The 25728-nt window shown below is 41.0% G+C and overlaps 3 protein-coding genes across 27 annotated transcripts in view; 2 read left to right on the top strand and 1 right to left on the bottom strand.

Moving 5' to 3' along the window:
• Nucleotides 1-17884, top strand: part of cast (calpastatin) — a 79557-nt gene extending 61673 nt beyond the window's left edge. For 20 of the 25 annotated variants that reach the window (XM_045223833.1, XM_045223814.1, XM_045223834.1 and 17 more), the window contains 21 exons: nucleotides 573-659; nucleotides 5199-5279; nucleotides 5675-5752; nucleotides 8296-8424; nucleotides 9128-9250; nucleotides 9881-9967; nucleotides 10160-10240; nucleotides 10624-10701; nucleotides 12518-12586; nucleotides 12806-12910; nucleotides 13081-13197; nucleotides 13360-13473; nucleotides 13685-13774; nucleotides 13893-13997; nucleotides 14249-14341; nucleotides 14690-14734; nucleotides 14863-14979; nucleotides 15221-15307; nucleotides 15915-15944; nucleotides 16051-16157; nucleotides 16371-17884. In XM_045223833.1, coding sequence (XP_045079768.1) covers nucleotides 573-659; nucleotides 5199-5279; nucleotides 5675-5752; nucleotides 8296-8424; nucleotides 9128-9250; nucleotides 9881-9967; nucleotides 10160-10240; nucleotides 10624-10701; nucleotides 12518-12586; nucleotides 12806-12910; nucleotides 13081-13197; nucleotides 13360-13473; nucleotides 13685-13774; nucleotides 13893-13997; nucleotides 14249-14341; nucleotides 14690-14734; nucleotides 14863-14979; nucleotides 15221-15307; nucleotides 15915-15944; nucleotides 16051-16149 — 1815 coding nt within the window. In that variant the 3' untranslated portion in view covers nucleotides 16150-16157; nucleotides 16371-17884. The remainder of the gene's footprint in view (nucleotides 1-572; nucleotides 660-5198; nucleotides 5280-5674; nucleotides 5753-8295; nucleotides 8425-9127; nucleotides 9251-9880; nucleotides 9968-10159; nucleotides 10241-10623; nucleotides 10702-12517; nucleotides 12587-12805; nucleotides 12911-13080; nucleotides 13198-13359; nucleotides 13474-13684; nucleotides 13775-13892; nucleotides 13998-14248; nucleotides 14342-14689; nucleotides 14735-14862; nucleotides 14980-15220; nucleotides 15308-15914; nucleotides 15945-16050; nucleotides 16158-16370) is intronic. The other 5 variants (XM_045223832.1, XM_045223816.1, XM_045223821.1 and 2 more) reach the window with 5 other exon arrangements.
• A 174-nt stretch (nucleotides 17885-18058) lies between these two features.
• On the bottom strand, nucleotides 18059-25025 carry cd8a (CD8a molecule). The gene is made up of 7 exons (XM_041892118.2): nucleotides 24788-25025; nucleotides 24041-24370; nucleotides 23767-23862; nucleotides 23491-23601; nucleotides 22223-22262; nucleotides 21979-22046; nucleotides 18059-18439 (listed from the first exon to the last, which is right to left on the bottom strand). Exons 1-6 carry the CDS (start codon nucleotides 24834-24836, stop codon nucleotides 21989-21991), a joined length of 684 nt encoding a protein of 227 aa, XP_041748052.1. The 5' UTR covers nucleotides 24837-25025; the 3' UTR covers nucleotides 18059-18439; nucleotides 21979-21988.
• Nucleotides 19650-21089, top strand: LOC121578044 (zinc finger BED domain-containing protein 4-like). Its single transcript, XM_041892117.2, has 2 exons — nucleotides 19650-20216; nucleotides 20420-21089. The coding sequence occupies exons 1-2, from the start codon at nucleotides 19831-19833 to the stop codon at nucleotides 21078-21080; spliced, it is 1047 nt and encodes a 348-aa protein (XP_041748051.2). The 5' UTR covers nucleotides 19650-19830; the 3' UTR covers nucleotides 21081-21089.
• Nucleotides 25026-25728: the final 703 nt, after the last annotated feature.

Genomic DNA, 25728 nt, shown 5'->3' with positions numbered 1-25728 from the left:
CATTAGACTCACCTCAACAAGCTGGCTCTAGTTCTGCTAAACCCATCACTTATAAACACACACACACTAGCAACAGATACATAGTCAACACACAATCACTCATTACTCCACACCTATTCACCTATACACACCTACACACACACACATTCACCCTCTGGGTCACACCTTGTTTTGTAATGCAGTTCTCTGTGTAGTATACCTCTGCGTCTAAGAGCTTGATAGAACATGAGGAAAACTCTTTTACCCCTGAAGCATGTTGTCAAAAGTGAGTTGTCTAGAGTTTCCCATTGGTTATAAATCGTTCATTTTTACAAGACAACTGAAACCGATAAATCTGATGTTAAGTAAAAAGTCTGCTCAGAGTCCTTTGCGGAGTACTTTGAGATTCTGGGGAATGTGATTGGTGGGTGTGTCGGTTCTTTTCCTCCTGGTCTGGTTTACATATGCCCCCTTTCAATGCTTGGCGTTAGTCTGACACGCTCTCTAGTGGTGGATTTGAAGACAAAACTGTTACTGTAATGCTTTGTGTATAATTAAGGTTATTTGTTTGCTTGTTTGTTTACTTGTATCAGAAACCCATGAGCACAGATGAGGCTCTGGACTCCCTGTCCTTTGGGTTCACAACCTCTATGGCTCCCATCCCTCATAAACAGGAGAAGGTGAGACGTTGCACTATTAACAGGTTATAATCACTTATAAGAACTTGGGCACTGTTCCCTGAAACATCCATAACGTTACAGAATTATTATTACTTTCGGGTGAGACTGAGGTCCTGACCAGTGACACTGTAAATAATAAGTGAGGTAGGGTGGGGCGATATGGCCTAAAAATCATATCTACATTTTTTCAAACTTATGGGCGATTCACAATATACAGTGGGGAGAACAAGTATTTGATACACTGCCGATTTTGCAGGTGTTCCTACTTACAAAGCATGTAGAGGTCTGTAATATTTTATCATAGGTACACATCAACTGTGATAGACGGAATCTAATACAAAAATCCAGAAAATCACATTGTATGATTTTTAAGTAATTAATTTGCATTTTATTGCATGACATAAGTATTTGATCACCTACCAACTAGTAAGAATTCCGGCTCTCACAGACCTGTTAGTTTTTCTTTAAGAAGCCCTCCTGTTCTCCACTCATTACCTGTATTAACTGCACCTGTTTGAACTCGTTACCTGTATAAAAGACACCTGTCCACACACTCAATCAAACAGACTCCAACCTCTCCACAATGGCCAAGACCAGAGAGCTGTGTAAGGACATCAGGGATAAAATGGTAGACCTGCACAAGGCTGGGATGGGCTACAGGACAATAGGCAAGCAGCTTGGTGAGAAGGCAACAACTGTTGGCGCAATTATTAGAAAATGGAAGAAGTTCAAGATGACGGTCAATCACCCTCGGTCTGGGGCTCCATGCAAGATCTCACCTCGTGGGGCATCAATGATCATGAGGAAGGTGTGGGATCAGCCCAGAACTACACGGCAGGACCTGGTCAATGTCCTGAAGAGATCTGGGACCACAGTCTCAAAGAAAACCATTAATAACACACTACGCCGTCATGGATTAAAATCCTGCAGCGCACGCAAGGTCCCCCTGCTCAAGCCAGCGCATGTCCAGGCCCGTCTGAAGTTTGCCAATGACCATCTGGATGATCGAGAGGAGGAATGGGAGAAGGTCATGTGGTCTGATGAGACAAAAATATAGCTTTTTGGTCTAAATTCCACTCGCCGTGTTTGGAGGAAGAAGAAGGATGAGTACAACCCCAAGAACACCATCCCAACCGTTAAGCATGAAGGTGGAAACATCATTCTTTGGGGATGCTTTTCTGCAAAGGGGACAGGACGACTGCACCGTATTGAGGGGAGGATGGATGGGGCCATGTATCGCGAGATCTTGGCCAACAACCTCCTTCCCTCAGTAAGAGCATTGAAGATGGGTTGTGGCTGGGTCTTCCAGCATGACAACAACCCGAAACACACAGCCAGGGCAACTAAGGAGTGGCTCCGTAAGAAGCATCTCAAGGTCCTGGAGTGGCCTAGCCAGTCTCCAGACCTGAACCCAATAGAAAATCTTTGGAGGGAGCTGAAAGTCCGTATTGCCCAGCGACAGCCCCGAAACCTGAAGGATCTGGAGAAGGTCTGTATGGAGGAGTGGGCCAAAATCCCTGCTGCAGTGTGTGCAAACCTGGTCAAGACCTACAGGAAACGTATGATCTCTGTAATTGCAAACAAAGGTTTCTGTACCAAATATTAAGTTCTGCTTTTCTGATGTATCAAATACTTATGTCATGCAATAAAATGCAAATCAATTACTTAAAAATCATACAATGTGATTTTCTGGATTTTTGTTTTAGATTCCGTCTCTCACAGTTGAAGTGTACCTATGATAAAAATTACAGACCTCTACATGCTTTGTAAGTAGGAAAACCTGCAAAATCGGCAGTGTATCAAATACTTATTCTCCCCACTGTATATCTTAATTTTTTTTAATGTTTACTCTAAATAAATGTTGTTGTACAATTAAAGGTCAAATACACTGCATTTTAAACAGTCAGCAATAATCAAATGAATTCAGGGCTTGTGAAGTTAAACCTAGGCTAAATACACTACGTGACCAAAGGTATGTGGACACCTGCTCGACGAACATCTCATTCCAAAACCATGGGCATGAATATGGAGTTGGTCCCCCCTTTGCTGCTATAACAGCCTCCACTCTTCTGGGAAGGCTTTCCACTAGATGTTGGAACATTGCTGTGGAGACTTCCTTCCATTCAGCCACGAGCATTAGTGAGGTCGGGCACGGATGCTGATGTTGGGCGATTAGGCTTGGCTCACAGTCGGTGTTCCAATTCAGCCCAAAGGTGTTCGATGGGGTTGAGGTCAGGGCTCTGTGCAGGCAAGTCAAGTTCTTCCACACCGATCTCGACAAACCATTTCTGTATGGAACTCGCTTTGTACACTGGGGCATTTTCATGCTGAAATAGGAAAGGGCTTTCCTTAAACTGTTGCCACAAAGTTGGAAGTACAGAATCGTCTAGAATGTCATTGTATGCTGTAGCGTTAAGATTTCCCTTCACTGGAACTAAGGGGTCTAGCCCGAACCACAAAAAACAGCCCCAGACCATTATTCCTTCTCCACCAAACTTTACAGTTGGCACTATGCATTGGGGCAGGTAGCGTTCTCCTGGCGTCCGCCAAACCCAGATTTTTCCGTTGGACTGCCAGATGGGGAAGAGTGATTCATCACTCCAGAGAATGTGTTTCCACTGCTCCAGTCCAATGGCGGCGAGCTTAACACCACTCCAGCCGACGCTTGGAATTACTCATGGTGATCTTAGGCTTGTGTGTGGTTGCTCTGCCATGGAAACCCATTTCATGAAGCTCCTAACGAACAGTTATTGTGCTGACGTTGCTTGCAGAGGAAGTTTGGAACTCAGTAGTGAGTGTTGCCACCGAGGACAGACGATTTTTACGCGCTACGCGCATCAGCACTCGGCGGTCCCGTTTTGTGAGCTTGTGTGGCCTACCACTTTGCGGCTGAGCCGTTGTTGCTCCTAGACGTTTCCACTTCACAAGAGCAGCACTTACAGTTGCCCGGGGCAGCTCTAGCAGGGCAGAAATTTGATGAAAAGGTGGCATCGTATGGCGGTGCCACTTTTAAAGTCAATAAGCTCTTCAGTAAGTCCATTCTACTGCCAATGTTTGTCTATGGCGATTGCATGGCTTTGTGCTCGATTAAATACACCTGTCAGCAACGGATGTGGCTGAAATAGCCTAATCCACTAATTTGAAGGGGTGTCCACATACTTTTGTATATAGTGCATTCAGAAAGTATTCAGACCCCTTGAAATTTTCCACATTTTGTTACGTTACAGCCTTATTCTGAAATGGATTAAATAGTTTTTTCCCCATCATCAATCTACACACAATACCCCATAATGACAAAGCAAAAACAGGTTTGTAGAAATGTTTGCAAATTTTTTTTCACTTAGTCATTATGGGTACTGTGTGTAGATTGATGGGGGGGGGGGAATTATGTCATACATTTTAGAATAAGGCTGTAACGTAACAAAATGTCGAAAAAGGGAAGGGGTCTGAATACTTTCCGAATGCACTGTATATAGTGTATAAGCCTTCCACAACCATAAGACCCACTAATAATTTAATTATTTTATCAAAATAGTTGAATCTGCTTTTTTTGCAATAATTACTTATCTTGCTTTCAAGTCTATGAAAATGCCATTTTTTGTTACAAATTTAACTTGAACCAAGCATAATGCACATTCACTAATCATGACTAACTTCTTGTAGCAGGCATTAGGCTATAGAAAATTAGCACAGGTCTCATCAACAATCTCTCAAGCCCACGTGGTAGTGATTAGCCCGTTTATCTTCATATTTCAAGTGTAGCCAGTTTGGCTCTATTTGCTAGCTAACAAGGTTGAACAGTTGAATTGTTATGAACACACCATTTTGTCTGTCTCCAACTGTTTGAAAAGCATGTTAGCATGTCCACTTTGTTCAGATGTTGAAATCAAGTGGCCTACCTTATTTCTCAGAATGAGAACGAGTTGCCAATTCCTTATATGATTGTTTTTTCATACTCTCGTTTTAGTCGTGTCTGCTCTGCGCGCAATTTGAGTAGTTGAGACATAAAAGGTGTATCCTTAGAAAAGTTAACTTATCCCCTATTACAGTAAAATAATGTCTCAATGTGTTTTGGTGTCAATATGACCGATTCTGTTGCACTAAACCTCAAGTACAAGTAGCGAGTTGAAACCGCTTGTCAGTGAGGATATGATCTCTCAACTTTGTTGGCGTGAGAGGCAAGGCTTGTTGGTGTGTGTAAAGCATAGAGGAACAGGCGAACATCTCGCTAAAATCTGTCCAAAATAAGCCCAATGCGTTTCTATGGGTTTATTTTGAACGTAAACGTGTTAGGGCGGAGACTTGCATTTCTTTAGTATATATAGATTTCTGGTGTAAATGGGGAGGTGCACAGAAGGAGCGAAAGAGACGAGACTAAAAATACAACACGAAAACAAGCGGAAGTAAACGCTCATAAAAAATATAAATTACAAAACCTTGATTCTTGCGATACAGGCATACATTCGAATTAATTCGATATATCGCCCAGCCCTAAAGTGAGGTGTCATTATAACCCGATGATATTTCATCTGTTGACAGAAAGTGGAGGATTTGGCTGCCATTGATGCCTTGTCTGCTGGCTTCTCCAATTTTGCTCCACCTCCATCAGCTCCCATCAAGGTAAAGAAAGACAGATTATATTAACTGTCATTAGCATGAGATGGTAAACTGTTATGAGAACCAATGTCAAGTTATGTCAACTGACATAGCACAGTCATAATGACACATAGCACAATGTAGGCTAGCTTGTTGGACAGCTAACTTGCTAGCCACTTACTGCTGATGCTAATGCCATATTGTATTGATGATACATACAAGATGACCATGTAATATCATTTTGACACAGTGTCAGCTGTAATAGCTTATGACAACTGTTATGTCATGTTAACGTTCTGTAAAGACAGCCTTCTAGTGAAGGCTTCAAATGAGCTTTCCCCGGTTCCTCTCAACTAGAACCTAAGAAACAGTATTTAACAAACCAAATAATAATCTTCTTTTTCTTCTTCTTCTTCCAGAAAGCTGAAGAGTTTATGTCTGCTCCTGTGACCAAGTCTCCTGCTCCCCCCGCTGACAAGAAAGCTAAGGTGGAAAAGGTAAATAACACCAAAGAAACAGGTCCTACATCATGACTACATCACATAAGCCATGCATAACACTAAATAAACCATGACAAACGCTTATGTCCAATGTTATACTGGGATGTCCAATGTTGCAGCTGACCCTGTGCTACTCAGCCTGTTGTGTGTTTGATGAGTTGGGTTGAGTACTTTGTCATCAAAAAAAGCTATATCCATGCAAATGGACAACAAACTCTTCAACAAACTATGTTATACTTATCGTTGTCGGTGATCAGGCCTACCACTGTTGTGTTGTCGGCAAACGTAATGATGGTGTTGGAATCGTGCCTGGCCATGCAGTCATGGGTGAACAGGGAGTACAGGAGGGGACTGAGCACGCACCCCTGAGGGGCCCCCGTGTTGAGGATCAGTGCGGCAGATGTGTTGTTACCTACCCTTACCACCTGGGGGCGGTCCGTCAGGAAGTCCAGGATCCAGTTGCAGAGGGAGGTGTTTAGTCCTAGGATCCTTAGCTTAGTGATGAGCTTTGAGGGCACTATGGTGTTGAATGCTGAGCTGTAGTCAATGAATAACATTCTCACGTAGGTGTTCCTCTTGTCCAGGTCGGAAAGGGCAGTGTGGAGTGCAATAGAGATTGCATCATCTGTGGATCTGTTGGGGCGGTATGCAAATTGGAGTGTGTCTAGGGTTTCTGGGATAATGGTGTTGATGTGAGCCATGACCAGCCTTTCAAAGCACTTCATGGCTACAGACGTCAGTGCTACGGGTCGGTAGTCATTTAGGCAGGTTATCTTAGTGTCCTTGGGCACGGGGACTATGGTGGTCTGCTTGAAACATGTTGGTATTACAGACTCAGTCAGGGACATGTTGAAAATGTCAGTGAAGACACTTGCCAGTTGGTCAGTATATGCTCGGAGTACACGTCCTGGTAATCCGTCTGGCCCTGCGGCCTTGTGAAGGTTGACCTGCTTAAAAGTCTTACTCACATTGGCTATGGAGAGCGTGATCACATAGTCATCCGGAACAGCTGGTGCTCTCATGCATGCTTCAGTGTTGCTTGCCTCGAAGCGAGCATAGAAGTGGTTTAGCTCGTCTGGAAGTCTTGTGTCACTGGGCAGCTCGTGGCTGTGCTTCCCTTTGTAGTCTGTAATCGTTTTCAAGCCCTGCCACATCCGACGAGCGTCAGAGCCGGTGTAGTACAATTCAATCTTAGTCCTGTACTGACTCTTTGCCTATTTTATTATTATTATTATTATTATTTGATGGTTCGTCTAAGGGCATAGCAGGATTTCTTATAAGCATCCGGGTTAGAGTCCCTCAGTGCGGATGTTGCCTGTAATCCATGGCTTCTGGTTGGGGTATGTACGTACGGTCACTGTATAGACACCCTCACAATCACAAATTGAAATGTACACATGCACAAACACACACACCACACACACACACACACACACCACACAGACGCGTATACACACACACTACAGTGTGACACTGTTTTATATGATATACTGAATGTGAAATTTCTATCAAAACCTTTCTCATTCTGTTCCCAAATTGACCTAGCTATGATACCTATTTAAAAAAAAAAAAAAAAAAGTGATTGACATACAAGAAAGTATGATCGTCCTGATCATCTAACTTACAGTAAAATAGACTTGAAATGATTACCTGTAACCTGATGTTGTGATTGTGGGTCATGTTGTTGCTGGACCATATGTATTTATGTCTTTGTCATAACTAGTTGGATTCTATGAGGAAAGCATCCCTTCATCAAACATTCCAATTGGCTCAACAACCAAATGTTCACATTGTTGCTGTGGATTTTGTCATACCCACAATTTATGATCAAATCTGTGCGTACACATTTTTTAAATAAATGAGGCCCTTGGTCTCCCATCCAGGGAGCGAGTAGCACCAACCCTGCTTAGCTTCAGAAGCAAGCCACTATTTTGGTGTATGGGGCTGGGACTGATGAAATGTAACCCCTTTCAAATTCATAGACAGTGCACTAGATGCATGGACAGTCCATGACAGCCACATTGATAGTTTTAAACAGAAGCTATACACAATGTCTCTGTCTGACCCAGCTGACTAATGAGTGTCTGTGTTCAGAGTCTGAAGAGTCTCTCTGCTCTAACTCTCTCTGAGACTTTTATACTGCCACATATGAATATTCATAAGCATATCATAGGTGAAACAAAGTTGTTGTCCACTTCATAGAGGTCCAATCCTGCAAGGGCGTGTTAAGCAAGCGAAAGAGAGTGAGTTGATACTCACCTGATAACGTAATAATCACAGGTTAACATAACTTATTACATTAAGCGGAAAAGGTTATCCGTTCCAATTGTTTATTACGTTAAATAGCAAGTTATTACATTAGTTATTATTAGTTATTAAATTAACTGGTTTTATTACATAAAAAAATAAAGTTATTACATTTAGAAACGTTATTACATTAACCAGTGTTATTGCATTAACCGTTGTTACAGGGTGTCAATACATCGAATTTGCTCTGTTTCTGTTGTATACATTGAGTTTGAACTCATTCTTGATTGTAGACGGCACCCATGCACCCAGCCAAAGCTACACCTCCTACCACTGGAGGAGGCAATATTGTAGGGGAGGCGGCAACTCCATGGAAAACTGAAGTACCAAAGGTCCAAGAGTCTCCGAAACAGACAGCCAAGGTAGATAGCAGACAGTTGAGGAGTGTGGGGCCTCTCTCTTTGGATCTTTATTCTTTGCCCGGCCTGGCTCTCTTTAACCTCACTTCCCCATTCAACACTCTCTTCCTGGGTCATTATTCCATGTGTTATGTCTTCCTCATCATCTCTCCCGTGATCTTGAGGTTTTAGTCGTTCTTCCACCCCTTTATATGGTATTCTATCTTCATATTCTCTCTGGCGATATATTTCAAAACATATCTCTGCTTTGGACTTCCTTACTTCTGGCCTGGAGGTGTATGTGTGTCTAAGTAGGAATTGAACAGACACTCTTAAGCTCTATGACTGAGTCTTCCCAGCTTGCCTACACTTTATGTTACGCTTAACACATCAAGACAAACCATGTCTTCCAAGTCTGTCACATCTGTTGTCACCACAGAGAAGCCACAATATATTTCCACCTTTACTTTTTCTTCTGGTTGCATCACACCATATCTAGTATTGCTTCTGGGTTTGTTTACCTTCCTATTACTCTACTAAACTGTGACTACACATTTTGGTTCAGGTACTTCTCTTCTCACGGCGCCTTTCCTTTCCATTACCTCTGACAGATAAGGTGCTAACTATCATCCTATCACTCCACTAAACTGTGACTGTAAGATTATGCGCAGCTCTCTGAACTCTTCTCTGCACCTCGTCTAATGGCCTGAACCATATGCTTTTATAGAGTGTGCCCACCACATCAAGCAAAGTTGACATGGCTAAAAAGGATCCTGCTAAGCTGGTTACGGCTGTTGCTGCACCAGCTGTCGCGGCTGGAGACGCCTCTCTGAAGGGGCCACAGACCAAGGTAGACTCCAGACTACGTTGGGGTATTAACCACGCTACAGTACAAGGCTCTTGAGGGTGGGGCTATCCCAGGGGTTAGGGGGCTATCATTGATCACTTGTTTGTGTCATCTTCATTCTTTCACTGTTTTCACACAATGTAACCAAGATCATGAATTAACACAGTGACACAGTAACAGGGACTTGGAAGCAGTGGAAGTAGTGAAGGATATCTGCTGTACCATTTTACATTTTAGCCATTTAGCAGACGCTCTTATCCAGAGAGACTTACAGGAGCAATTAGGATTAAGTTCCTTGCTCAAGGACACATCGACACATCTTTCACCTAGTCGGCTCAGGGATTCAAACCAGCGACCTTTCGGTTACTGGCCCAACGCTCTTAACCACTAGGCTACCTGCTAAATCTGATGTTAAGTAAAAAGAGTCTGCTCAGAGTCCTTTGCGGAGTACTTTGAGATTCTGGGGAATGTGATTGGTGGGTGTGTCGGTTATTTTCTTCCTGGTCTGGTTTACATATGCCCCCTTTCAATGCTTGGCGTTAGTCTGACACGCTCTCTAGTGGTGGATTTGAAGACAAAACTGTAACTGTAATGCTTTGTGTATAATTAAGGTTATTTGTTTACTTGTATCAGAAACCCATGAGCACAGATGAGGCTCTGGACTCCCTGTCCTTTGGGTTCACAACCTCTATGGCTCCCATCCCTCAGAAACAGGACAAGGTGAGACGTTGCACTATTAACAGGTTATAATCACTTATAACAACTTGGGCCCTGTTCCCTGAAACATCCATAATGTTACAGAATGATTATTAGTGCCATAGTCTTTCGGGTGAGACTGAGGTCCTGACCAGTGACACTGTAAATAAGAAGTGAGGTGTCATTATAACCCAACGATATTTCATCTGTTGACAGAAAGTGGAGGATTTGGCTGCCATTGATGCCTTGTCTGCTGGCTTCTCCAACTTTGCTCCACCTCCATCAGCTCCCATCAAGGTAAAGAAAGACAGATTATATTAACTGTCATTAGCATGAGATGGTAAACTGTTATGAGAACCAATGTCAAGTTATGTCAACTGACATAGCACAGTCATAATGACACATAGCACAATGTAGGCTAGCTTGTTGGACAGCTAACTTGCTAGCCACTTACTGCTGATGCTAATGCCATATTGTATTGATGATACATACAAGATGACCATGTAATATCATTTTGACACAGTGTCAGCTGTAATATCTTATGACAACTGTTATGTTATGTTAACGTTCTGTAAAGACAGCCTTCTAGTGAAGGCTTCAAATGAGCTTTCCCCGGTTCCTCTCAACTAGAACCTAAGAAACAGTATTTAACAAACCAAATAATAATCTTCTTCTTCCAGAAAGCTGAAGAGTTTATGTCTGCTCCTGTGACCAAGTCTCCTGCTCCCCCCGCTGACAAGAAAGCTAAGGTGGAAAAGGTAAATAACACCAAAGAAACAGGTCCTACATCATGACTACATCACATAAGCCTAATCACATAATGCACATTCACTAATCATGACTAACTTCTTGTAGCAGGCATTAGGCTATAGAAAATTAGCACAGGTCTCATCAACAATCTCTCAAGCCCACGTGGTAGTGATTAGCCCGTTTATCTTCATATTTCAAGTGTAGCCAGTTTGGCTCTATTTGCTAGCTAACAAGGTTGAACAGTTGAATTGTTATGAACACACCATTTTGTCTGTCTCCAACTGTTTGAAAAGCATGTTAGCATGTCCACTTTGTTCAGATGTTGAAATCAAGTGGCCTACCTTATTTCTCAGAATGAGAACGAGTTGCCAATTCCTTATATGATTGTTTTTTCATACTCTCGTTTTAGTCGTGTCTGCTCTGCGCGCAATTTGAGTAGTTGAGACATAAAAGGTGTATCCTTAGAAAAGTTAACTTATCCCCTATTACAGTAAAATAATGTCTCAATGTGTTTTGGTGTCAATATGACCGATTCTGTTGCACTAAACCTCAAGTACAAGTAGCGAGTTGAAACCGCTTGTCAGTGAGGATATGATCTCTCAACTTTGTTGGCGTGAGAGGCAAGGCTTGTTGGTGTGTGTAAAGCATAGAGGAACAGGCGAACATCTCGCTAAAATCTGTCCAAAATAAGCCCAATGCGTTTCTATGGGTTTATTTTGAACGTAAACGTGTTAGGGCGGAGACTTGCATTTCTTTAGTATATATAGATTTCTGGTGTAAATGGGGAGGTGCACAGAAGGAGCGAAAGAGACGAGACTAAAAATACAACACGAAAACAAGCGGAAGTAAACGCTCATAAAAAATATAAATTACAAAACCTTGATTCTTGCGATACAGGCATACATTCGAATTAATTCGATATATCGCCCAGCCCTAAAGTGAGGTGTCATTATAACCCGATGATATTTCATCTGTTGACAGAAAGTGGAGGATTTGGCTGCCATTGATGCCTTGTCTGCTGGCTTCTCCAATTTTGCTCCACCTCCATCAGCTCCCATCAAGGTAAAGAAAGACAGATTATATTAACTGTCATTAGCATGAGATGGTAAACTGTTATGAGAACCAATGTCAAGTTATGTCAACTGACATAGCACAGTCATAATGACACATAGCACAATGTAGGCTAGCTTGTTGGACAGCTAACTTGCTAGCCACTTACTGCTGATGCTAATGCCATATTGTATTGATGATACATACAAGATGACCATGTAATATCATTTTGACACAGTGTCAGCTGTAATAGCTTATGACAACTGTTATGTCATGTTAACGTTCTGTAAAGACAGCCTTCTAGTGAAGGCTTCAAATGAGCTTTCCCCGGTTCCTCTCAACTAGAACCTAAGAAACAGTATTTAACAAACCAAATAATAATCTTCTTTTTCTTCTTCTTCTTCCAGAAAGCTGAAGAGTTTATGTCTGCTCCTGTGACCAAGTCTCCTGCTCCCCCGCTGACAAGAAAGCTAAGGTGGAAAAGGTAAATAACACCAAAGAAACAGGTCCTACATCATGACTACATCACATAAGCCATGCATAACACTAAATAAACCATGACAAACGCTTATGTCCAATGTTATACTGGGATGTCCAATGTTGCAGCTGACCCTGTGCTACTCAGCCTGTTGTGTGTGTGATGAGTTGGGTTGAGTACTTTGTCATCAAAAAAAGCTATATCCATGCAAATGGACAACAAACTCTTCAACAAACTATGTTATACTTATGTTGGGTTGTGAAGCTGTTATCTATTGACATGTGTTTGTGTTTCAGTTTGCTGGTGACTTCTCTCTGATGTCAGGATTGGACTCCCCACTGGACACCAAGCCCAAGACAGATGAGGTTTGTCATATGAGGGCTACAGTTTCTATCTAACAACCAACGAAATACTAGTCTTTACAGTAGAGATGTATTGCAGTTATTCTTGTACTATGCACCATCCATTGTGCTATTGATCACATTATCTAATCCATATACCCCCTTGTCTCCCCCTCCCTATGTCCCACTGCCCCCCTCTCTGCCTCTGTGTCCCTCTCTGTCCTCCTCTGTCTGTGTCTTCAGGGTGGCTCCATGTCTCTGGAGGCTCTCAGTGCTCTGGGAGACTCTCTGGCTGCTCCAGAACCAGCGCCTGAACCTCCCAAGATCAGACCTGAGGACGTTGTCACGGTATACTGACTTGTATTCCCTTTATTATTTATGGAGCTCATAGCTGAATTGTTTAGTCTCTGAAGATGACAGCAACTCCTGCTGTGACGGATAGAGTTTGTGGCATTTCGTATGGCCACAGGTGCTACATTTGTGTGTGACATTATTTTGTGTTCATTTCTGCTCTTCAGGAGGGCAAACTGACATCGAAGAAGGGAGTGTTTGTGGGTGAGAGAGACCACACTCTCCCACCAAAGTACAGGTTCACAGAGGACAAAGTCAAAGGTCTACCTCCTCCCAAACCAGAGGTGGGTCTCATATAGGCAAAGCACAAGTAATTGGGAGATAAAAGAGGACAAATTCTGTATCACTATATTAAAAGAACCTGGAGGAACCAGCACCGAAGAGAACCAGGAATTAATGAAGCTAGGGAATCTCCTCCCTCTCCTCTCTTTTCTCTCTCTCTTCAGCCCTCCATGGACTCTGGTGAGGCTTTGAACATCCTGTCAGGTGACTTCATGTCTTCCTCTGTGGCTCCAGCTGTCCAGGCTCCTGTCCTCTGCCCCCCAGCTCCTCCCACGCAGGTGAACAACACCCTCTGCCATTGGTCGCTCACTTATCAAACCATCCCGATTGGTCTGCTCTGTATAAATCTATGATCATCCAATACATGTTTTTATGTCTAGTTGCTTATGTCTCTTAGTGTTTTCATTATCAGTAGTATAACAGCTTAATTAACATGTACATGCCTTGTTCTTGTTTTTTCCTTTTATCTCTCCTCTCTTCTGTGTCAAGGCATCAGATGACTTTGCCTTGGATGCCCTGGCAGAGGACTTTGTAGCCCCAGCTGTTGCTCCTGCTGTAAAATCTGCTGTTGACCGCCAGGTACTAAGACTCACTTCATGTGATATCATTGTTGTCTTATGCTTCATTCACGTCCAAGATATAGGGTCAGTCACATTCCCATTGTAACTTGTCAGTGTGTGCGCGTGTGTGTGAGTAGCTATCTACAGGGACAGTAGATGCTCTAGATACCTTGTCAGACACCCTGATGGACAAGACTCCTATCCCAGAGCCTGCTCCTGTCTCAGTCAGAGACATCGTCAAGGTACTTAGGTTTTATAAAGGGTTTATGCAGGCTTAATTAAGCCTACATAAGATATACTTAGTTTAAAGTGTGACGGAAAATTCCCTCTGTGCAACAAAACTGCCTAAAGCTAAATATTCTGTGAATTTGGAGATTATCATCTCCATTCTTTGGTCAAAATAGAAGCCTTACCTCAATGCAACTAAACCTGTAGCCAATACGAGCTAATGCTATCTGTTATTTTACCTCAGTCTGCTCTCTGCTCATCCTAGGAGAAAAAGATTATGGAGGAGAAGCTTATCAAGGTGGGGGAGAGAGATGACAGCCTTCCAGCTGAGTATCGGCCCACAGAGAAAGACCGAAAGGTAACATATCAATAGTTGTAGTAGGAAATAAAACAGGGAATCCTGAAGATGCTAATTCTAATCTAATGTGCTAATGATAATGTAAATGCTAATGCTAATAAGTGCATAAATAAAAAGGTAAACGACCTTTACATGCATTTACGCTCCACTACATACCCTGAACATTTCACAATAAACCATAAATAATACTATACCATTCTGATCACTTTCATCTTTTGTTTTTACATTGGATTTGGACTAAATAATAAAAAACTGTTTATACCCTGTGCCCATAAGTTATGTGAGGTGGATATAGGGTGTAAGCAAGGCTGTATATTTAATAAGGTTATGTGTCTTTTCTCCTCACAGGCAATGGCAGAGGCCAAAGCCCAGGCTGATGTTAGACCCAAGCAGGTGAGGTTTATGTCCAATCGTATCTATAATCGCACAGGTCAGTCATATACAATGTCAAACTGTGTTGAACACAATGCAACAAACCGGATGTACAGTACATAAGTGACCATCTTCCTCTCTCCTTATAGCCGTCGATGGATGACAGCGAGGCCCTCAACCTCTTGTCCAGTGACTTCTCTTCCTCAGCTGGTCCAGCTGCAGCCTCAGTAGCCGTGACAACAGAACAGAGACAGCCCAGTCTGAAGGTACGTAACTACTGCAGACTAACAAACTAACAGACCGCCAAAGTGAGTCTCCGAGTAGGACGGTTGATTTAGGATCAGTTTAGCCTTTTAGATCATAATGAATAATATTATATAGACAGGGGTGAGACCTAATCCTAAATCAGCACTCCTATGCTGAAACGCTTTTTGAATACAGGCCCTGTGATGTTGTGTTAGTTGGCAGGTTAATTAATTGACTGGCTGTTTGCGTTTCTCTGTCTAGCCCATGTCTGCCCTTGTCCTGGATGACCTGGCAGGCACCCTGCTCCCAGATGCCCCCGAGTTCAAATCCAAGGAAGACAAGCCAAAGGTGAGGAGGGTATCTAGCAGCAACATTTACATTTAGCAGACGCTCTTATCCAGAGTGACTGACAGTTAGTGATTGCGTAAATTTTTCATACTGGCCCCCCGTGGGAATCGAACCCACAACCCTGGCGTTGCAAACGCCATGCTCTACCAACTGAGCTACACGGGACCTGTGGTCTCATTACAATAATCATGTCAAAATAGTGACATTTAACCAGTGTAGTTGTACGTCTCAAAACATTCAGACATATTTCTAATAAAATCTGCTAGTTTAGTAAAGGCAAACGAGGGCCGGGATTTTATCCAAACGCAGGTTATAGGCAATGTAGCTTTAAATGGCAATGTTCCTGCGGGTGCGGAGATTGCATTCACGGTACACGCTGCATATGTCAGCTCAATCGGACATTGCATTTAAAAGCCGCATTGCATATAACCCTTGATGTGATTAAATCCCGGTCTAACCATTGATTCTCTGGTTATAGAGACAGTGGTTGTTGATTGTCTTACAGCGCCCTTTAGTGTTAACCAGAAGTCTCCCATATCACATATCACCATAGTGCTCCCTAAAGTTATGTCCACTCTGACCAAGGTCTCCACTTTGTTTGTTGTAGAGCAAGAGCAAGTCAAGGTCGAAGTCAAAGGTAAGGAAACTACCTTGAGAAAACATGAATGAAATTATATCCTAATAATCATGCGGGATACATACCCATATCAATGTCCTCTAATTGACTTGACCTTTTGCCTCAGAAACAAAAGGAGGAGGATCTGTCAGCCCTAGACCACCTGTCTGGACAACTGAGTTCAGACGTAGTGCCAGCATCCACAAATAAGGGTGGCAAGAGCTAGACCTCTAGGTAAGGACTACAAGACTCAACCATCTTTATTGAAACAATGTGACTGTAATGCTACAATGCAGGCTTGCATGTCTCTTATTCCCTAAAGTACTAGCATACATACTATTTAGTCTGAATCTACTGGCCTAGCATACTTATTAATATATTATGACAGGTTTTTGACTGATGTATGTCCTGTGACATTGACTGATGTACGTTTCTGATGTATTGCAGGTTTCTAGCGCAGTACATGTCCCCTGCCACACGGAGGCGCCACTCGAGTGAGCTGCTGTGAATGATGATTCTATTTTTCTAAATGGTGGAGAACGTATACTGGATAAAAAACAAACATGATCACATACTTACACACACACACACACACACACACACACATACTGTGTGCAACGCCTTTCCTGCTTGGTTTCGCACATGACAGAAGAATGTACTAGTTTTGGTTTCTTTCCTTTGAGATGAGGAGAGCAAAATAAAGAGAGAGAACGAGAGAGCGAAAGGGAAAGAAAGAGTTTGTTCTAATTTATTTCCCAGGATTGACAATCTGTCCAATCCTGTAAGGAAAATGAATTATGGGCCTTGTCCACAAGTGGCTTGACAGACTGTCCATCCTAGCTAACAGTCTGCATTGCCCCAATGTACCAGTGAAGTTGCTGCAACATTGTTACAGTGTTGGGGTAATAGTGAGTGTCATCTGGGTTTAGGAACAGTATATAGTGGGGATGTAGGATCGGGATGTCTGTCCAATCTTGTTGTACACAGAAAAGCGAGTTTTCTATTAAATTGACAGCCACCATAAGACACTAGTGTACAGCATAGTCTGCTCAGTTTGATGATAACCCTTAGTTTTTCAATATTGAAATGTAAAAGGATTTACAGGAAATGGTCTGCTTGAAACGGATGCATCTGAGAGCTCATGCAATTCTATATATTTACTCTCTGTAAAGCAATATCTGTTAAGAAGGGTTTATATATGTATGTACTTTGCCTTCTAAAAGCATTTATTGGTTTCTGTAAACTGCCTTTGTTTGTATACTGTAAAAACATACTCTAGCTAAGACGACACTGGATAATTTACACAGTCCCAAGGGCTATCACATTGTGGTGGCAGAAAGTCCAAAGCTTTGTGGATTATTTTCCCAAGATGGTATCACAGAATTCTACATATTTAGGTGCAGGTCTCAAACTTTAAACTTGAGAGATATTTTGGAAATGGGAATTGTAATTAAATAAATACAAATATGTGAATAATAATTGTGGTTTTGCTGTGTGTATTCAGCATTCATGGGTCTGAAGTAACTCCTGCCGTCCTCGTAAACAGAAAAATACTTTTTGTAGCTAATATGGGATAACCAAAATGTACTTCGCCAATAAATAAATGAATAACAATAACAAAACAAACAAGACACGACAGTAGTAGAATACATTTGTGTAAGAGGGTCTTTCGGTATAGGGAACTTACTGTATATTTGTGTTTCAGTTAATGGGAAGAATTTTATAATATTTTAGAAACATAATATTAGGAAAATCTTTCACTTTTTGTACGAAGCAGCTCTGTAGTTTTGCTAAGCTTTACAAAGCTGCTTCCTCCTCTGAGCTTTGGGAACGTGTGTTCAACCTCGACTCAAGTCTTCATTTTTTTGTGCAACGGCCTTGGGTGCTTGAGGGGTAGAATTTGAGTAGATTTCAAGTGTCGGAAACAAAACATTATAATAAAAATATATGTAGTTTTACCATTTCTGTCTTTTCATTCAGATTGTAAGAGATTACTAATAGAGAGTAACAGAGATAAGAGGTTTTCACTCTAACATGGTTCTACAGCAACAAGAACACACAATTACATACACTATGGTACAATCATTAAAGTATTCCAAACATTCATAGAAGTCTAGAACAAAACTGAATACGAGTATCAGGAAGAATTCCAACTATTTGAGTTAGAAAATGTTACGTTGGTTTTATTTAAGTTTTGCTGCAGAGCTTGTGTCTTTGGTTTCATTTACCGGCCATGAAAGTCAGAAGGAGAAAAGTATCTCATAACATCATTATAAACTAAGCTATAAGCAAATATATCTCTATTTATTAGACTGAGTAATGACATGAATCATCTTCACAAACCTGACTTAAAGCTAGTATGTTGATTAAATGAAGAGAGCGAGAATTATGCTATTTCTACTAATTCAATGATGTTACAGAACAAATGTGTCAGTAAAAATGTATATAATAGAACAAACTGAATGGTTGATAGTAGAAACAATGTTGCGCCGTCTTGCGTCCCTCTTTCTCAGTGTCTGTGAGAAGAATAGACAATAAAGATGTAGTAAGCTACATAAATCACCTGTTTCGTAAGCATCACTAACTACATTGTGAATGTCAGGTAGACGTTTCAATATGTTCAATTGTTATTTTAAAAAATGTAGTCACTCAAACAATAGGGTGTGTTTTGGCCTGTCTTGTTTTTTTTTTTTTTTTTTTTTTAGGGGGTAGATCACCTTTAATATTGCAGATAGATTGTAACTTCCAATCCCCCATATGTTTTTTTCTCTCGCTAATATATATATATATATATATAATATATATATATATATATATATATATATATATATATATATATATATATATATATATATATATATATATATATATATATATATATATATATATATATATATATATATATATATACACATACATATATACATACATATATATATATATACACATACATATATATATATATATATATATATATATATATATATATACACATACATATATATATATATATATATCACATACATATATATATATATATATATATACATATATATATATATATATATATATATATATATATATATATTAGGGCTGTCAAAAATAGCGCGTTAACGACGTTAATTAGTTGTTTGCTGTTAATTACGTCAATTTTTTTAACGCATTTCACGCATGCGCAGTGTGACAAATTATTCAGGTCAGGAAAGTGGTTGGGAGCTAGAGGCGAGATTGAGCAAGGTGAGCAAAGTGGGCCTATTGACGGATTCAAATATAAAAAGAATGATGATGGTACAGTTAACAAGTACAAGGTTATTTGCAAGATTTGTAAGAAGGAGTTTCAATTTCACCGGAGCTGTTCAAGCTTGAAGTACCATGTCAACGCCAAACATGCGTTTGCTGGGCCGTCAGATTCAGCAAGTGGTTTGCGCCAGACCACGCTGAATGTTTGCAGGCAATTAACAAAATCAACCTCAGATAATTTGACCAACACAATAGCAAAATGGATTGCAAAGGATTGTAGACCCATTAGCATTGTAGAAGACTCAGGTTTCCTTGATGTTTTGCAAGTGGCGTCTCAAGACTCATTCTATAAGCCACCGTCAAGAGCCACAGTTATGAAGAAAATCCACGAGCTCTATGAAAAGAAAAAAGGAAAGAGGTCTTGGCTCAAGTAAATCATATCGCCCTGACAGGAGACCATTGGACATCAGTGAGTAACAACAATTACCTCGGAGTAACTGCACATTTAATCAGTGACACGTGGGAACTGAAGTCTTTTGCGCTGACTATATTAAAAACTGAGGAGCGTCATTTTGCGGAGGCTTGTAAAGAACAGTTCCTGTCTGTTGCACGTGAGTGGGACATCGAGGGCAAGACTACAACCATTGGGACTGACAGTGCACGCAACATGGTTGCCGCAATTCGACTTACACGCTATGAACACATGAACTGTGTCGCTCACATGGTGCAGAGAAGTGTCACAGTGAGTCTTGCTGACAGCGGCTTTGTAAATGCTTTGGCCAAGGCTCGCAAAGTTGTCGGTCATTTTAAGCACAGCCCAGCAAATGCTGCGGAGCTTCAAGCACAACAAGTCAGCCTGGGAAAGAAGCAAGAGCCATTGATCCAGGATGTTCCAACACGTTGGAATTCGACGCTGGAAATGGTCAAGCGCGTGAGCAGAAATAAAGAGGCTGTCATCGCAGCCCTGGACAATCAGGAGCACAAACTCGTTTTGCCGACCGCAGCAGAGTGGGATAAACTGCAGAGGCTGGAGACACTTCTAGAGCCATGCAGGTAAATCAGTCTGTAACTTATCAAATAACATCGCTTTGATTATTTTCTGGAATGAATTAAACCAAGTCAAATATCAATAACATGTATCTATGTAAAAAATAATGATGATGATGATAATAATAATAATAATAATAATAAATGTTGATAACCACTGTTCTAATAATACACTGTCTCTGTGTGCATGTGTGTGTTTGTGTGCGTAGGTATGTAACTGAGCTCCTGGGTGGAGAGGCCTATGTCTCCTGTTCTGTGGTACTACCTTCTCTCTGCCACTTGCGTCTCAAGATGGAAGCCTGTGATGAGGACCCTGCATATGTGGTGAGATTCAAGACCAAGTTCAAGGAGGACCTAGCATCCCGTCAAGAACAGCTCAACAATGCATGGCTCCAGATTGCTACAGTTTTGGATCCTCGTTTCAAAGACTTGAAATGCCTGCCCAAGACAGACAGGGAAGAGGTGTGGACCACACTTGAAGGGATGCTGCAACAAGAATCACCCAGAAGGTCTTCACAGACACATGATGATGGGCCACCCAGGAAGAAAATCAGCCTTCTGCAAATGGGCTCAGATTCAGAATCAGAAGATGAAGAGGTCCAACCTGCCATACAGAGGTACAGAGCAGAGCCCACCATTAAATTGGAGGACTGCCCCTTGAGGTGGTGGGCATCTCATTCAGGAGCCCATGAGAAGCTGGCCTCACTAGCTCACAAATATCTAGCCACTCCTGCAACCACTGTTCCCTGTGAACGACTTTTCTCAGTTGCAGGTCACATTGTGAACAAGAAAAGGTCAGCTTTACTTTCAGAAAATGTGAACAAGTTAGTTTGCCTCAGCAACTGGCTGAAAGATGATGAAGCTCAGTAGATTTGAAAGGTGATGTTCAAACAAAAAGACCAGTTTCAGTGCAACATGTTATAGTAGTTAGCAACTGGATTTTTGAGCAACTGGATTAAAGAATGGAGGAAAAGGTAAAAGATTGTTCTTTGGTTTGATTTAAAAGTTTTATTGAAAATGTTTTTTTCCACAGATGACTCAAATTGTGCAAAAATGTGGTAGGTCACTGTTATGATTTGACTACATTTATTGCTTTCTGTTCAATTGAATACTGTAAATTGTACATCCTGGTTAAGAGGAATGCCAAAGAGGAAGTGATGGAACATTACAAAGACAAATATTATGGTGTGTAGTATGTTTCAGCTTGATTTAAAACACCATTATTTGGCTGTGTTAATAAACAGACATAATATGAAAATTATGTATCTGTGTCCTGTTATTTATCTTTTGGTATGCATTTCAGAAAAAAAATGGTTAGGATTCAGGTGTAATTGCAAATAGTGATTAATCATGATTAATCCACTGAAAATTCTGATTAATTTGATTAAAAATTTTAATCATCTGACAGCCCTAATATATATATATATATATATATATACACATACATACATATATACATATCCTTTAAAAATATATATTTCCCTTTATTAATTTCCAACCCCACCACCCCTTCCCTAATTGGAGTAAACTAGTGAACAACAAGGCTGTCTTGTTTTTTACAGCGAGAATTGTAATTACTTTATTATAAACACTGACCAATAATATTCACATATTACTATGTGAAATCATTTTTCAATGAACCAATATGTTATTTTTGTGTTCATACATAGTTTGTGCATGCTGCTTTATCCTATACTAAAACACACCTCACAACTTAGAATGTAAAAGTAATATTTAGATGGTTGAGGAGAGTTTATTCATGACATACCTGTTGAGGGTTAGAAAAGTCTGTTGTTGGCTATAGGATGTTGTTGCCCTGGTGCTCCCATTCTCTGCCTGAATAGAAGACAGAAATAAGAGAAGCTTGTCTTTCTAACTACAAACTCAGTTGGACCGTTTAGGGGAGAGAACTCCCAAAAGTGCGGACCTTCTCTTTTTTCAACTACTAATTTTCTAGGCTGCATACATCATAACAGGACTTATGTTTGACATATTAAAGAAGGAAAACTTACTGTCTTTTGTAATGATGTGGGCATCGTTTCGTTCTTATCCCTAAAGCAAAATAATTGTAACATTTTAAATAAACAAATAAATAATATTGATATAATATTTTTAATAATTAATGTATAAAATGGAAATATGGAAATATGAAAATGTTGATAACTATTTATACGAAGGTATGTGGACACCCCTTCAAATTAGTGAATTCAGCTATTTCAGCCACACCCATTGCTGACAGGTGTATAAAATGGAGCACACAGCCATGCAATCTCCTTAGACAAACATTGGCAGTAGAATGGCCTTACTGAAGAGCTCCGTGACATTCAGCGTGGCACCGTCATAGGATGCCACCTTTCCAACAAGTCAGTTCGTCACATTTCTGCCCTGCTTGGCCTGCTCGGTCAACTTTAAGTGCTGTTATTGTGAAGTGGAAACGTCTAGGTGCAACAATGGCTCAGTCACGAAGTGGTAGGCCACACAAGCTCACAGAACGGGACTGCCGAGTGCTGAAGCGCGTAGCGCATAAAAATCATCTGTCCTCGGTTGCAACACTCACTACCGAGTTCTAAACTGCCTCTGGAAGCAACGTCAGCACAATAACTGTTCGTGGGGAGCTTCATGATATGGGTTTCCATGGCCGAGCAGCCGCACACAAGCCTAAGATCACCATGCGCCGTGCCAAGCGTCGGCTGGAGTGGTGTAAAGCTCGCCACCACTGGACTCTGGAGCAGTGGAAACGCATTCTCTCGAGTGATGAATCACACTTAACCATCTGGCAGTCCGACGGACTAATCTGGGTTTGACAGATGCCAGGAGAACACTACCTGCCCGAATGCATTGTGCCAACTGTAAAGTTTGGTGGAGGAGGAATAATGATCTGGGGCTGTTTTTCATGGTTCGGGCTAGGCCCCTTAGATCCAGTGAAGGGAAATGTTAACGCTACAGCCAGGCCTAATCACCCAACATCAGAGCACAATCTCACTAATGCTCTTGTGGCTGAATGGAAGCAAGTCCCTGCAGCAATGTTCCAACATCTAGTGGAAAGCCTTCTCAGAACATAGCAGCAAAGGGGGGGGGCAACTCCATATGAATCCCCATGATTTTGGAATGAGATGTTTGATGAGCAGGTGTCCATATTCCTTTGGTCATGTAGAGTACATTCTAACTGAAAAATGGTGACAGCATATTTACATCAGTTGGTTCAATACTCCTGTTTGGTGGGTGTGTGTGTGTTTCATGGGTACATGGGGGTATATTGGTGAGTGAATGCTGGACTCACGGTTGCAGTGGCATACAGTGATGATGAGGAGGAGGAAGAGGAAGCCACAGCCAGCAGCCAATGGAGCCCAAACAATCAAATCACAGGATGCACTAGGGTCCACCTTTCCCACTTCAAAAACACAAGTCAAACACGGGATAAATGTGTTACAATGTTCAACACCATTGGATAATGGAAAATTCAACTGATTATCCAAATCAACACTATCAAATATTTGAGGGCATTTAGATTATGATAAGAATAATTGTGACCATGATGTCAAAAAAAAAATTATACATTTGCACGACTTGGCAGTTGTAGAGCTGGTTAGCTCTATGGCTGTGGTCATTGGTGTAGTCATCATGGTTGTTGTTGTTGTTGTTGTTGTCGCAGCTAAAACGTGAAGTGTGTTAGCAAGGATTACTTTCAGACTGTTAATAGTCTATAAAAAACCTCTGATAAAAAAAATAAAACATTGTATAGAACTGTATTATTCTGATACAATTTATGTAATTTAGCCTAGCTAGCCTACTCGTCTGCTAAATGGCATATTATTATTATTATTACTCACCTGGCCCAGCAAGCCGAGTTACTTCACCAAACACAAGCGCGTTACCGTTGATTGACGCACAGCTGTAGACGCCACTATCTCGAGCCTTTTCGAAAGCCTTCAGTATCAAGATGTTTTTGCTTATCTGCTCGTCGCTGAAGACATTGGTGTCCACGTCTGTTTTCTTCTGACCGTCCTTAGTACTAAACGACGCAATAAACTCCATTCCAGCGTTGTCCTGCACTCGAAACCAAATCACCATGTTGCTCTTAATCTTTGAATTCGGTGCACAAGTGATCTCCACACGGTCTCCATCCATTTTCTCTGTTAGAGAACTCAGTTGGAGAGTTTCTGATATCGTTTGTCATTTTTTTTTAAAGGGAAGAAAGTACATATCAGAGAGTCAACAAATTACTTCTTATTGAAGATGTCTTATTAATAAAAAAATGCAATTGCTGAAACGTGATACATTTTATTATGGTTTACAAGGCTATAGCCTAAACAATAACTTTCACTTTAAAAATACACTCTAGACAAACCTACAACACTGAATTGATTTGGACAACAAATACCAATTCAAATTTAAATTTAAATATATATAATATGCTATAGGGCAAGCCTATATAACGCCACTTAGTATGAACTAGGCCTGTGAGAGTTCAAGTATTCTGCCAACATCAAATCCATTGATTACTTTAAAACGATCCTACACTGAAGGTAATAAACGTACTACAGTATAGTAATATGAAAAAGTCTGACTTGAATTACCTTGACAAAAGAACAGTAAAACAAGTGTCTGCATCCACTTTTGGCCCATTTTAATGTATTTTGGCAAAGCAACACTTTCAAGCTCTTCTTCATGGAATGAAGAAACCGGTATAATGAGGAGCTCAACACGACCCTAAACCCCGCCCCAAGGTAAAAGCGGTAATTGCAGGAGTCTTGCACAGAGCTCGTGCACCCCAAGGTGGTCTGCAAGGCTGCTCTAGCAGAGCCCACCAATCCGCACTGCGCCTCGCGACAGGCTGGTTTTGAGCGCAAACCGCACGCGCTCTGTGCGCTCACAGCACAATGTGACGACGTAAACTAGGTGAAGACGGTAAACAGGAATGGAGTCAACATTTCAAAGGGGAATTTAAGGCAAGAGAAGCAGATCATTACAGACACTTTTGAGGACGTGACTCTGTGCTGCCCCGTTGAGAAACATCATATTGCAAGAATAGCCGAATAATATCAATAGGTCTATAATTATAAAGGCTATTAGATACTTGGCAATTTTGGTTTCAAATAATGTAATATTATTATATATTTGTATTACTATTATCTTTGCAGCATAATGTATTAATCATGTAGTAGCCTACGCCTATACCATGTCAAAATTAGGCTGTGAATCACTAATCTACAGCCTATGTCAGTAGTGTTATGTCAAAGTTTAATAGATAGGTTCTGCAGATTAGAAATATTCCTGGAATAGTTTCACACAGACATACAGTAGGTGTTCCTAAAAAAGGTTTAAACATACATTAGAATAGGCTGGTTTGAAACACATCCATTTAATTCCATTTTTTATTCACAATAGAAAAACAGCAGCACTTGTACAGGAAGGAAACAATATTCCTTATGTGAGGTTCTATTTTCTAATAATTGGATTGAAGTGATGAATAGCTTAGAAGGAATGCATTAATGAGGAGCATAGGTTTGTACTATAC

Source organism: Coregonus clupeaformis, chromosome 12 (assembly GCF_020615455.1).
Source record: "Coregonus clupeaformis isolate EN_2021a chromosome 12, ASM2061545v1, whole genome shotgun sequence".
In the NCBI taxonomy this organism is placed as follows: Eukaryota; Metazoa; Chordata; class Actinopteri; order Salmoniformes; family Salmonidae; genus Coregonus; species Coregonus clupeaformis.
This window is presented reverse-complemented; position numbering and strand designations above follow the sequence as displayed.

Excerpts from the sequence above, each read along its gene's own strand:
- cd8a (XM_041892118.2), bottom strand. The coding sequence starts at position 24,836 with ATGGGCCAAAAGTGGATGCAGACACTTGTTTTACTGTTCTTTTGTCAA. Across the intron at positions 24,371-24,787 it reads TTTACTGTTCTTTTGTCAAG|AAACTCTCCAACTGAGTTCT; the intron begins GTAATTCAAGTC and ends AAACGATATCAG. Across the intron at positions 23,863-24,040 it reads AACTCGGCTTGCTGGGCCAG|CTGCGACAACAACAACAACA; the intron begins GTGAGTAATAAT and ends TTCACGTTTTAG.
- LOC121578044 (XM_041892117.2), top strand. The coding sequence starts at position 19,831 with ATGGTTGCCGCAATTCGACTTACACGCTATGAACACATGAACTGTGTC. Across the intron at positions 20,217-20,419 it reads ACACTTCTAGAGCCATGCAG|GTATGTAACTGAGCTCCTGG; the intron begins GTAAATCAGTCT and ends TTGTGTGCGTAG.